Genomic DNA, 12808 nt, shown 5'->3' on the forward strand with positions numbered 1-12808 from the left:
GGACAGCAGAAAATTGCAAAGAATCCTGCTTTGAGTCTAGGACAGGACAGATGAAGGCCAGAGACCCAAACACCACGCTCCCATTAGACAAGCAGGCTCAAGCATAAGACATCACTCAGCACCAACATCAATTTAATTCTTCCCTCTTCAGGACAGGAACAGGGCAGATACTCCTGGAGTTACATCAGCAAGCAGAAAGAGGGCTAAGGAACAAACTGTGCTGGGAAATCCCAGCTAAACATGCAGGCAACAGAACCACTCTACTCAAGACAGCCCACACCTGGATGGGGGAAGAGTGCAGCTCTTCTGAGTCACTGAGGTGGGACTCTCCTCTGCTGAGTCCACTCAGCTGCCCAAAACCGTAATGCAGAGGACAGGTCCAGGAAAACAAAACCAAGTTGTCTTCTTGCTGTTCTGTCCTGTTCCTAACAGGCAGCAGGTTACTGTGGCCCTATGCAGCCCCAAAAGTAGTGAAGGAAGCAAGTCCAAGTCTGTAAAACTAGAGGGTCAATGCAATGGCTTTGGCTGTTGTGTTCAATACAGCATTGGAAACAACTGGAATGTCTCGGGCAACTCTCTGAAAGGGTGGCATGTTGGGTCCTTCCAATGTGTCCAGGATACCTGGAGAACAGAAAAAAGGGGGGAGAGGCAAGAGTTAGTTCAGATGATAGCAGATGGCACATTTCTTCTCTGTCCAGGTAGTGGTTGAGGGTGGCAAGGCCCAGAACAGGCAAAGCACTTGTAGGCAATGGGAGGAGACATCTAGCCCCAAAGACTGAACAGGAGTAAACACTTCCATCCAGAGACCACAGGGTACACATCAGAGCTTGTGCTCAGGGCAGAAAAACTGCATGTTCCCAAAAGGAACACAGACCCTTTTACTTGGAGAGTGTCAGATCTGGTCCCCTGCCATTCGACCTAAATGCAGGGACTGCCAGAGATGTTGCTCTACTGAGGGAAATTGATAAAATCCTGTTTCTACTTCATCCCAGCACACATCTCGCTCTTAGACCAAGACTCCCTTTCATCCTGAGATACACTTGCAGACTCACATCAGGAGCTGCAGCTGTGCTGCAATGTGGAATTTTTGTCACTGCAATGCAAACAGACCATGCTTGGCAGGAAATACACAGACCAATGCAAATGTCCTCAAGTCTCTGTCAATTACCCTCTCAAGACTGATAATCAGTTTTGGAGTGCTTTGAGGAAAATTGCTTGGAGTATATTTTATTCTGTTTCATCTGCCAAAAAGCTGCAGATCAGAACCTTTGCCATAAGAAGAGATTCAGGAAAGACAAGATTTATATCCAAAAGGACTTGTAATGCTATTATGCTAATTATGCAGCTTTATCAGAAATATCACAAATGGGTCTGGCTGCCTAAACTCATAGAAGAGACTTGCAGAATTGCATATTTAGGGATATTTAGAGATCTGGAAACCCTCTAGAGATGGGGTGGGAGAAGAGGTTTTTTTTTTGTTTTTTTTTTTTTTTTTTTTTTTTAAAGGAGGTTGAGACTTTGTTAGGAGAAAACAAGAAGAGATGGAAGGAGGACATAAACATGCATGGCATGGTTAACAGTACCAGATGGGGAAGATACAGCTTCTGCTATCTGTGCTATACAACACAAGATACAAAAGGATGCTGAACAAAGAAGGAAAAACACTTATGACACATTCCCTGATCAGAGAAAAACAACATGACTTCAACAATATTCAGAAAGGGGCTGGACATCTGCATGCAAGAACAGTCAGTACTGTTACACTTCACTTGTGGGGAAATAATTAGGGTCCTGCCTCACAAATTGTGTCTTAAATGCTAAAACTCAGTGCACAGTAACTACCCCAATGTTTACCTGCTGCCCTACTTGACCAGCTTCTTCCAAAAAGCTAGTGGTAGTGATTTTAGAGCTGGAAACTGGCACAGATGCCCAAAGGACAGATTCAAACTGTCCATCCTTTCTCTCAGAGAGAGAAAAAACAATGCCTCTTCCCCCAAATCTAACAGAATGTCTTCGTATCTCCCTTGCTTACCTTCTACCACCTTGTGATAAGCAAAGTGCAGATAGAGGAGGAAAAGCATATGCAGAGCAGCAAGAGTCCCACACAGGATGAGCCGCTGGGTATGTCCCACGGTGCGTGACACCAGCACAGCAACCTGGGAGAGAGGAGGTGATCAGAGACAGGGCACCTGCACCTGAGCCTCTGGCACTGCAGTCAGGAACACATGGAAGAACAGGTCAGGCAGTGAGAATCTGCAGGAACACTGCACTAAGTCTTTTTTGCAGTTTTCACCAACAAATTTGGAGTAATCTGGCACTGTTTTGTGTAGGTGAAGCTTGCACAGTCTTGCCAAGAGTTCAGGATGCTCAGGCATGGCTCTCCACAGCAGCAAGGGCTGTAAGAGTAAGTGAACCTCCTGCAGCTGTTAGAGTGGGTGAGGATATTAATTCCAAGCAGCACCTCCACACACCAGTGGCCAAATTATGCAGGAGCAGTTCGACTGGCTGTGAAATGAACCACCAGGCCAAGGAGCAGAAAGCAAACACCACTTCCCTCCCTTTTTCTGTCCCAGGAAGAGGAGGACCCCAGGCTGCCTGTCCCTTACCATTCGTAGTGTAGAGAGTCCACCAACGACCAACCAGAAGATATAGAAGAGGGAGTGGAAGTGGATATTGTAGGTGACAAGGAGAGTGATGCAGTGTCCAAAAAGGCCATAGCCCTGGCAAAACACAAACATCCATGTTACAAGCACCAGTCCCACACAAAGGGCCACTGATCAAGAGCACCAACAGCCTATTCCTGCAACACTTCCCCACAGCAAAGCCTCACAAACCACTCATTCACTGCCACAGTCAACCAGAACAACAACTTCAACTGCTCACAGATTATCTGTCTGAAGGATCCACAGGCATGTCAGAGATTGCGACAACGTGGGAAACAGAGGAAAGATTCTCCAGTCCCAGAGAAATTGGAGTCCTCCTGGCTTTTTACCACCAGGTTCTCAAATCAGGAAATGCAAAGCAGGAGACCTGCATGAAGGAACTGCCCCTTTGTACTATCGCTGTGCCAGGGATGGGGCAGCTCAGAAGAACATCCTGGAATTCCATGTTGTCCCAGTGCAGTTACCAGCAGTTTAGAAAGACTTTTCCTGTTCTTTGTGAAAAGTTTGTTCTGGAACACCATACAACCAATATGCATCACAGGGCAGCTCCATGAGTACATACCAACAGTGACAGCATCTGCACCATCGTGATTTGGGCATTGCACAGATATGCCAGGAAATACATGAAAGATGAGACGCCCAGCCAGTAACCGAAGCAGGTGCCAATGGCTGTGCCCATCAGTGTGCCTTCCCTCTGTGGAGACAGTGTCAGGATGAGGAGAACTCAAAGGAATTGCCTGCCACCATCCAAATTAACCCCTGAGAGTCCCAGACACATTGCAGGAATTATCAAATAGGTGGCCAGCAGCATTCAGGGGGCCACAGGACCTACACCCCAAGCTCTCCCAGCAGCAGTGTCAGCACTTTCTGGTTCATCATTCCTCCAACCCCCAAACCAACGTCCTCAAATCAATCTGCTTTTCAGCAAGATGCTTATTCAGTTATAGAAGAGGTTTCCTCTCCTTTTCTAGTGTCACTACAGCAACCCAGAGCCCAGTCAAACCACACTTATAGCTGAAACTCGACGTACAATGATGGTGTCTGAGGTCTTCATTCCATGCAAAAGAATGGCCACCAGCGTGAAAACCAGCATGAGGGGTCCATACAGCTCGCCTGCAATCTTCTACAGGAGGGGGGGACAGGTGAGGGAAAGTTTGGTTAGAGCCCCTGAATGCCAGGGTCCCCACCACAGGCAAAGTAAGAAGTGCACTGGATAGAGTCTATCACCAGGTTATCACCTGAGGTTAGGTGACAGCACTGAGGTTTGGAACAACCATGGAAAGGAGCCACTAACATTTTTAGGGAGAAGAACACCTAACAACCTCAGTCCTTAATAACATGAATTATTACAAGTTTTGCCAGGTGTCTGTGGGACAGTCACTTAGCCATGATTCAGCAAAAGGGAACTTACCTGTGGGAAATTAATCATCTTCACAGGAATCATGGACTCCAGCAGCCTGCATCACAGGAAAACAAGGAATGACAACAGGAGCAGGAAGAACAACAGTTAGTTAACAAAATGCTTCATAAGTAAAAGATACCATATACCCATTACCAGTGTTGACAGGCCTTGAGGGACAGAGGATTCTTTCTAAAGGGTGAGCCAAGGCCACTAAAGAAAGAAAACCTTACTGTCAGTGGGTTCACTTTGTTGAGGAGGGGCAGACTCAATGTTTAGGAATCCACTCAGGGATGAGAGATCACTGACAGAACAGCAGAAAGGAAAGGTAATTTTCCTCATGAAGGCTCACAAAACTTTGCTTTGTTGGATACAATTGTGTTGCAAACCCAACAGAAGCCACATAAGGCAGCCAGGCACGAAAAGAGCCCCTTCTCCTGCCCTGAGCAGCGATGCCAGGTGACAGGGCTGCCAGCCCAAGGACAGGACCTCACTAAGGCGAGCAGGACAACACACAATGTGTGTGCCCAGGGGTGAGTCTTCCTGCAGGGCTGCCAGCCCACTGCTGCTTGCTCGCTCGGAGCCGACAGCCAGGTTCCTGCGGGCACGGAGCCTCCCCGCGCCGGGCTGCCCACCTGGCTCGCACTTGGACGGGCTCCACATCGAAGTACGGCCGGAGGATGTCGATGTTGGCGTAGAGGCTGAAGGCCCTGGAGGCTTGTCTCTTCCCCACCTGCCACATCTGCGGAGAGAAGGGGGCGGGCAGCGGCCGGGCGGGCAGGCAGGGACCCCGGGGCCGGGCGGGGCCCAGCGCTCACCTGGTCAGCGACCTGCCGGCCCAGCTGCCCCCGCAGCCCCTTCATGCCCAGGAACTCCCCGTCCTCCTCCTCGCCGGCGCCCGCCTCGCCCTCCGCCTCCTCCTCCTCCTCCTCCTTCATGCGCTGGTGCATCTCCCCCATGTCCTCGAAGCTGGAGCCCGACGTGTCGTCCATGTTCTCCATGTCGATGACGGCGGAGCCGCCACCCTGCGCCGGGGCAGACCCGGTGTCAGCACCCGCTCGGCCCGGCCCCGCCGCCCCGCCGCCGCCCCGGCCCGGCCCCACCTGCATGTTGTCCTCGAAGCCGCCCCATTCGGCAGCGGGGGCGCCGCTTCTGCCGCCGCCCGCCGCCCCCGGCGCGGCCATGGTGCCCGTCCCGGCCCCGCCGCGCTGGCCCGGATGGGCGGGAGCCGGATGTGACGGCGGCCGCGGGGCGCTGCCGGCCCGGGAGCGCCGCCCCTCGCCCTCATGGCGGCCCGGCGGGGCACGGACGAGATGCGCGACCGCGTGGTGCTGGGCGAGTTCGGCGTCCGCAACGTGAGCGAGCCCGGCGGGCCGGGGCGGGGCGCGGCCGGCGCCCGCAGCCCCTCACGGCCCCGCCTGTGCCCTCTTCCCGCAGGTCCACACCACCGACTTCCCCGGGAACTACCCCGGCTACGAGGACGCCTGGGACCAGCGGCGCTTCGAGGAGGTGGGTGAGCGGCGGCCTGTGGGCTGCGGGCCGGGCCCTGCCGCCCGCTGACCCGCCGTGCGCGGCTCCCGCAGGCCTTCCGCGTGGACGTGATCCGTGAGGAGGAGGACACCCTGGAGTTCGACATGGTGGGCATCGACGCCGCCATCGCCAACGCCTTCCGCCGCATCCTGCTCGCCGAGGTAGCCGCGCTCACCGGCGGTGCCGCTAAGACTGGCTCCTCAGGGAGCGGGGAATGTCCAGCCTTGCCAGCCCTTGCGGACAGCCGCGGGTTTTGGAAGAGAACACACGTTCGTTCCACACGTGTGCCAGGAGCCCAAAGAGAATCAGGGCTTCAGCAGCATGGGCGATACCGCCTACTGCTCCTGGGTGCTGTTGGTGCTGTCTGCGGGTCAGCCTTTTCAGCACAGCTGTGTTGCCAACCCAGCAGAAGCCACGGAACGCTGCCAGGTGCTAAAAGGTTGAGGATGCCCCAAAGCCCTTTCTCCTGCCCTTCACCTCTTGTTTAAAATAAATTGGGATGGAATTAGATGGAGTGTAAGGGTATATTGCATAGCCTGATTTGGCAGAAATACCACTCAAAATAGTCTGCATGGCAATTATTTGTGGGAGAGGAGGGACGCTTGAGCTGGATAATCTCTTGGCATGGAGTTCAGCTCTTGTCTTAGGCTGACTTGATCTCTTGTCTCCCTGAGGTGCCCACGATGGCTGTAGAGAAGGTCTTTGTGTACAACAACACATCCATTGTGCAGGATGAAATTCTGGCTCATAGGTTGGGCCTCATCCCTATCCGAGCTGACCCTCGGCTCTTTGAGTACAGAAACCAAGGTGAGACTCTTGAATGGAATAGAAATACTGAAGGTTTCTCTCGAAGTAGGAAATCGGGGTTGTGTAAACTGAGCAGAAGTGTGATTTCATATGCTTCTTCCCAGGAGATCAAGAAGGGACTGAAATTGACACTCTGCAGTTTCAGCTGAAAATCAAATGCAAACGAAACCCTCATGCTGCCAAGGAATCATCTGATCCTGATGAACTATATTTCAATCATAAAGGTGAGATTGTTCCTAAAAATAGGCGCTGTTTTTTCTTTTTGGTCTTGGAAGACAGGACTGGGGCTGTTTTTTCAGCCCTGTGTGTTCACAGGGAGAGTTGATTCCATGCTGCTAAACTTACTTTTTGCGATCTCCAGTCCTGTGCAAGTGAGTGACCTGCTCTGAGGCAGCAGCTGGCTGATGCTTGTGGCTTCTCTTTGCAGTGTACAGTAAGCACATGACATGGGTGCCCCTGGGGAATCAGACAGACCTTTTTCCAGATGCTGACTTCCGACCTGTTCACGATGACATCCTCATTGCACTGTTGCGACCGGGGCAGGAAATAGATGTGCTGATGCACTGTGTCAAGGGTATAGGTGAGCCATGGCTCCTGGGGCAGCGGGACAAGCAGTGGGAGTGCTTGGACGAGGGCACTGTGATGGGGAAGGGTGGAGAACTGGCTTTTCCCCTGGAACTTTAGGCCCCAGCATCCTTGTTCCCTGAGGCCTGCTCTCACCCTTGACTCTTAACTCTTCTTGCAGGTAAGGATCACGCCAAGTTCTCTCCTGTGGCCACAGCCAGTTATCGACTGCTTCCTGACATTACTCTCCTGCAGCCCATTGAGGATGAGGCAGCTGAGACCTTGCAGAAGTGCTTTTCCCCTGGGGTCATTGAGATCCAGAACATCAATGGTACTTTTTTCCTGTGCTGAGTGCCTTGTTCCTTGCAAGCTTTAGTAGAGACCGATTGGAGCTTAGAGCCAAACTTTGCAGAGACAAAACCACATTGTGATGTTGCTTTGCTGATCAATGTTTCATGCTCTTCTGAGCCTGGTTTTATGGATGAATGGCTGCCACATGCAAATGTGTTGGGTGATGAACAGGGATGTCCCTGAAATAAATTGGATACCTGTCCACAGAGCTCTGCAGCTAGCTGCTGACTGCAGCTTCCAGTGCTGTTCAGTTGTGACACTGGGTAGTGAGCTGGAAAAGCAGCTGAGCATGGAGTCTTCTTGTGTCCTTCCAGGGGTGCACGTAGGCTCTGTGTTTAGGTTTTCCTGCCAGGTTGGAGTTTCATGTTGGGCATATGCTAATTCTTTATATTGGTGTGTCTCAGCCTTTGGTGAGGAGGGAGTGTCTGAGGTAAGCACGTGACCATAGGGCACCCACCTGCTGCAATTTGCCCATCTCGTTTCATCTCCCCTTTAGGAAAAAAGGTGGCAAGAGTAGCCAACGCACGGCTGGACACATTCAGCAGAGAAGTGTTCCGACATGAGGGCCTGAAAAACCTCGTGCGCCTGGCAAGAGTACGGAACCACTACATCTGTAAGTGCCCCGTTTTCCACGGAGTCCTGACATGGTTTGGGTCAACAAGCAGCGACTGGCCAGCATGTGTGGCTGGCTCTGTGCCTCTTCCCACCCTCAGCATCCATACATTCAGAATGTGGTGGGTAACTCCTTGCTTTGGGACTGAATCTGTTGGTGCTTCCTGCTGGCAAAGGTAGCCGCTTCTGTGGCTGTGAAGATGTGGCTTGTTGCTGTGAGGCGTAAGGGACGGTGAGGGGCAGCAGCATGGAGCCAGGTGCAGCGTGGAGGCTGAGGCTGCCTCGTGGCTGTGCTGACTTGTGTCTGTGTCTGTGCAGTTTCCGTGGAGTCGACGGGTATCTTGCCTCCAGATGTGCTGGTGAGTGAAGCCATCAAGATCCTGATGGGAAAGTGTCAGCGCTTCCTCAATGAGCTGGACTCTGTGTCTATGGAGTGACCAGGCTGTAGCTGGGAAAGCAGAAACCTGCACTGCTGTTCTGGGCTTCTTGCACCTGCCTCTAAGAGGAATTCCTCTTCCATAGGCAGGGCCTTGCTCAGCGTCCAAGGACTGTCTCTGGATTTTTCTGTTGGTAATGAGCCGTAGTGAGAAGATGCAATCAAATAAAGGCTTTTTTTCTTTTTTTCTTTTTTTTTTTTTTTTTAGATGTCTCCTGTGCCATTCACAATTGTTAAACCGTAATACATGGAGAAGAAAGTGGCAGCATGTCTAAAGATGAGTAACAGCATTAGTTTTAGATGGTATGCAGTGAGGAGGACTGATAGGGCAGCGTAGTAAAGCACTTCACAGCAGGTCAGTGAGGTTCAATGAGTTGCTGTCAGGGCATGGCTGTTTTGTGGGTGTTTCAGACCAGCTCAGGGATAGTTAATATGATAGAGAAAAGGCTGTACTGTCAGAGGACTGGAACATCTCTCCTATGAAGAAACAGAGAGCTGGGATTGTTCAGCCTGGAGAACAAGAAAGCTCCAGGGAAACCCTGTTCTGGCCTTTCAGTATATAAAGAGGGCATGGAGAAAGACTTCAGCAGGGTCTGTAGTGACAGGCTGAGGGCCAGCAGTTTTGAACTGGAAGAAGGTAGACTTCTATTGAACATTAGGTATTTTTTACAATGAGGGTAGGGGTAGGTTGTCACAGGTTGCCCAGAGCTGGGAATGCCCCATCCCTGGAAGTGTTCAAGGCCAGGTTAGATGGGGCCTTGAGCAACATTGGTTGAGTGTTAAGAGTTGAAAATGTCTGGGAGTATTGGTGTGTCCCAGTTGCTGAAGTCAATGCACACTTTAGTGCTAGACCTCAACAAGTAAGTGGAATGAAAGTTTGTTTCCTTGGGGTAGAATTACTTAGAATGTAAACATCCTGTTAGAATGCTGTAGGGAGGAGGCACACTTGGCATCCTGGCTCCAACCCCAGCCTGTCCCATGCCATGCTGCAGACCCAGGCATATGCTGCATGTGCCTATGACACATTAGCTATCTATCTCTCTATCTATCTCTCTCTGTGCTATTGCTCCAAATGCTTATGGGACAGACCCTTTGAACATACCCTCAAGCTGTAAGCTGGGACCTAGAATTAAAATAAACTAGCAGTGACAAATAAATACTTCAAAAATACAATTTCCCCCTCACCTAATTATATAATCTGGAATGGTTCATCCCCTCCCTGTCAGTGTACTAACCACCACCAAAGGTGCCCCCTTTTTGGTAGCTGGAATAAGGAATGGTGAGAAATCTCCAGGCAGGCAGTCTGGTCAGACCAGAGGCCTCATGACCTTACTGAAACAGGTAAAAGAATAAAAATGAAACATGACACCATATGTATGAAACTGGAATAGCTTTACTGACATTCAGGTGTAACACAACCAGTTCAGAGACAGCTTCGGATTTAAACATTCCTACAAAAAAGGTTTAAAATCCATTTTACAAAAACCCCTTGTGTCTAGCATGAAGTCACAGAATGTTAAAAATATCACAACACAATAAATACACCCAGCCTTTGCTAGAGCCAGGAGCCATGTTAGCTCAGAGGTTAAAAAAGTTTGAGGCTAGGAAGAAAGTGGAGGGTGCTGGTGGAACAGCAGGGGCAGGAGGGTGAGTGGATGCCCAAGGCCTGCTCTTCCTATCTGCACTCCCTCACCTCCCAACCCCAGCCTTTTTGTCCAGTCTGTCCATGTGGAGACATCACTTCTCCACCTACCACAGTTTATTACTTGCTCTGTCTCCTGGATGGCAAAGCTGCCAGCTAGCTCTGGACAGACCCCCCCCGAGCTCCTGTGCTAACTCTAGGATAGATTGTGTAGTATTTGTCATGTAAGAAGAACCAGCTTTGCAGACTGGAGTGGCTTCATAAGAGTCCCACCACATCTAAAACCCAGTTTCTGACCTGGCTCCCCCTGTAAACTGCAGTGTAAAGCCCACCCCTCCTGCCCCACCACGCAATTCTCTGGGAAGTACCAGACTGGGTAAAAACAGGGGCTAGTGTCACCTCCATTGCAACAGGGCAAGGAGATCCCTTTTGGATTGCAGGTGCTTCAGGTATTGGTCCAGATTTTATTACCCTGCACTGGCCAAGTTCTAGTCTACAGGGCATGGAAAAATGAAAAAAAAAAATTAAGAAAAAATATGTCCTGCTCCCCCTGAGAGATGTCCAAGAAAGGCTGGCACAAAGTAAAAGCCTTCCATTTGGCTCTGGGTAGAACAAGCTGTATGATCATATCTATACATACATATGTATATATATGACAGTGTCTGCCTCTTTCTAGAGAGCAGTTGCACCTTAGAAAGGCTGATCTCACAGGAGATCCTAGAGCACTGCTAGGCTTCCTGGCACGCAGCCCTCAGCCCAAGGCTCAGCATCCTGGAGGGAAACTGATCCAGCAGAATTCCAGTCCTCTAGGGACCAGTGCTGACAAGCATGACAGGAGTGTCCGATGTGTTCCCTACAAAGCCTGGCTACTAGCACCCAGAGGAAGATTAGATTAGGGTAGCCCCTTTTCACATGGCACACTACTCTGCCTTTTGCATTAATCCTAAACCCCAAGGGCTGAAGAGGGAGCAAGAGTGACCCGAGGCTACAATATGATCAGGCTTTACCCTAAAGAGGTCTATGGACTCAGCTCCCACCTTGCAGAGAAGCAGAGGTCTAAAAATGCTCATCCAAAGGAGGGGAAGGAGTCACGGGAAGAGCTTAATATTGACTGGTTCAAATGCCACCGCAGGCCCCATCCCAGCGTATGGAAGAGAAGGGGACAGGACCCGTAAGGGGCTTTATTCAGACGAATGCTTATGGAGGCAGTGACAAGGAGAATCTAATGTGCTTACTATGAGGAGAGACAAATTATAAGGTAGGGGAGGAGATGGTTGCAGCATCCCAGTCTCAGGGTTCAAAGAGAACATTGAAGCCTTCTCCATCCTCATTTTCTAGCACATCTGTCTCCAGTGATGGCTTCACCTTTTTGAAGAGAGACGGAAGGTTCCGGATATGAACCTCCTTGCGGAACTGCTCCCCAATGGGCTTCTGCAGAGGACAGACAGGCAGGCATCAATCATTACTCTCTTCATACCCCCACAGAGCTCAGGGACAGCTTGCTTGCACATCAGAGGCTGACCCCAGGTTCTGAGCAATCCCTAGGCCTGGACCCTGTGCTTGCATTTTCAGGAATTTCAGGCCTGGCCTCTCCCAAGTGCCAGGGCACTGAGGTAACCTTTAGAATACCAGCTCCCCAGCTTCTAATTCAATGTCAAAGGCTCCCCCACCACCATCCTCGCAGAAGCCCAATGCCCACCCAGCAGCTTCAACCACACATTTTCACACCCTGTTTCCCTGGGCACCCTTGTGCAAGGTACCCGCTGCCTCTCAGTCAGAGGCCATTGCTGGAGGGGCTGCTCAGTCTGCTGGACCTCCAGGGTCAAGAGAGGCAGAACAAACACTAAGAACATGCTGCACCAGCCTCCTGGCTTGGAAGGGGGGTGGTTGTTGAGAGGAGGCAGGCCAGCTACCCCATCACTTCTGCAGCATAGAGCTGTGAAATTTTCCTCCAGGATATCACTTACCCCAATGCAACCTGAGATGAGGCGCTTGAAGTGATCCTTCCGGCGCTTGTCTGTCACTTTTTGCAGCGTTGGGTTGAGAAGCTTTGAATCAAACTGTTCCAAAGATTCCAGCTGGATGTCTGGGATCTGCTCCATCACTGCCTTCAGCTCACCATAGCGAGGGCGCTGCAGGAGGAGCACCATTAACACAGCTCTGCTAGAGTAACAGCCCAGCCCTCCCTGGGGGCCATTAACTCCTCTGCCCCTACCCACTAGGCATGGGATTGCTTTTCACCATTCCCCTCACATGCCTCAACCTCACATTTGGATGAAGAACAGAATTTCTCACCAAGGCCTCGTAGATCTGGAAAGCCAGGTGGACAAGAGCTGCCATGCAGCCATCATGCTGCCCGTGTACCTGTAAGCCCTTGAGCACGCTTGTGAAAAACCAGGACACAGCATCAGGAAGGAGGTTTCCTGGAAGCACCTGGGGAAGAAGCACTGTCAGCACTGAAGCAAGATACTGGTGGTACATAACCACCTTTCTGCAACAGCTTGCTCTTCCTGAGGGAGAAGGTGCCCAGGGGTGAAGCAGCCACACTTCTCACAACATTCAGAGCTTCCTCTTCCAACCCTGCCAGAACTAATCCCTTCCTCCTCCCGGAGGTACCTGTTTGAGTAGTGGCCAGCAAAGCTGTGTTGTGGTTCTTTGGCAAGACAAGGTGTCCTTCCAGGACAGGGATGTGTAGGCAGTGATCAACACTGCAGTGCAAACATCCTGAAAAGGAGTCAGAGAGGAAAACCAGTCAGAGGAACTATTTTCTCTGTTTTCTACTTCCAGCATTCAAACCTGATGGG

At 51.0% G+C, this 12808-nt stretch overlaps 3 protein-coding genes across 4 annotated transcripts in view; 1 reads left to right on the plus strand and 2 right to left on the minus strand.

Moving 5' to 3' along the window:
- Positions 1-115: 115 nt before the first annotated feature.
- YIPF3 (Yip1 domain family member 3) lies at positions 116-5322 on the minus strand. The gene is made up of 9 exons (XM_064414856.1): positions 5166-5322; positions 4881-5087; positions 4698-4804; positions 4075-4120; positions 3694-3786; positions 3226-3357; positions 2607-2720; positions 2033-2156; positions 116-621 (listed from the first exon to the last, which is right to left on the minus strand). Exons 1-9 carry the CDS (start codon positions 5244-5246, stop codon positions 500-502), a joined length of 1026 nt encoding a protein of 341 aa, XP_064270926.1. The 5' UTR covers positions 5247-5322; the 3' UTR covers positions 116-499.
- On the plus strand, positions 5277-8550 carry POLR1C (RNA polymerase I and III subunit C). Its single transcript, XM_064414855.1, has 9 exons — positions 5277-5417; positions 5500-5571; positions 5646-5753; positions 6267-6399; positions 6504-6623; positions 6827-6979; positions 7145-7294; positions 7811-7927; positions 8245-8550. Exons 1-9 carry the CDS (start codon positions 5349-5351, stop codon positions 8361-8363), a joined length of 1041 nt encoding a protein of 346 aa, XP_064270925.1. The 5' UTR covers positions 5277-5348; the 3' UTR covers positions 8364-8550.
- Positions 8551-9735: 1185 nt separating this feature from the next.
- XPO5 (exportin 5) overlaps positions 9736-12808 on the minus strand; it is a 28849-nt gene continuing 25776 nt past the window's right edge. For both annotated transcript variants that reach the window (XM_064414839.1, XM_064414838.1), the window contains 4 exons: positions 12621-12728; positions 12300-12437; positions 11972-12136; positions 9736-11435 (listed from right to left, as the gene is read on the minus strand). In XM_064414839.1, the coding sequence (XP_064270909.1) occupies positions 11295-11435; positions 11972-12136; positions 12300-12437; positions 12621-12728 (552 nt within the window). In that variant the 3' untranslated portion in view covers positions 9736-11294. The remainder of the gene's footprint in view (positions 11436-11971; positions 12137-12299; positions 12438-12620; positions 12729-12808) is intronic.

This window comes from Passer domesticus, chromosome 3 (genome assembly GCF_036417665.1).
Source record: "Passer domesticus isolate bPasDom1 chromosome 3, bPasDom1.hap1, whole genome shotgun sequence".
In the NCBI taxonomy this organism is placed as follows: Eukaryota; Metazoa; Chordata; class Aves; order Passeriformes; family Passeridae; genus Passer; species Passer domesticus.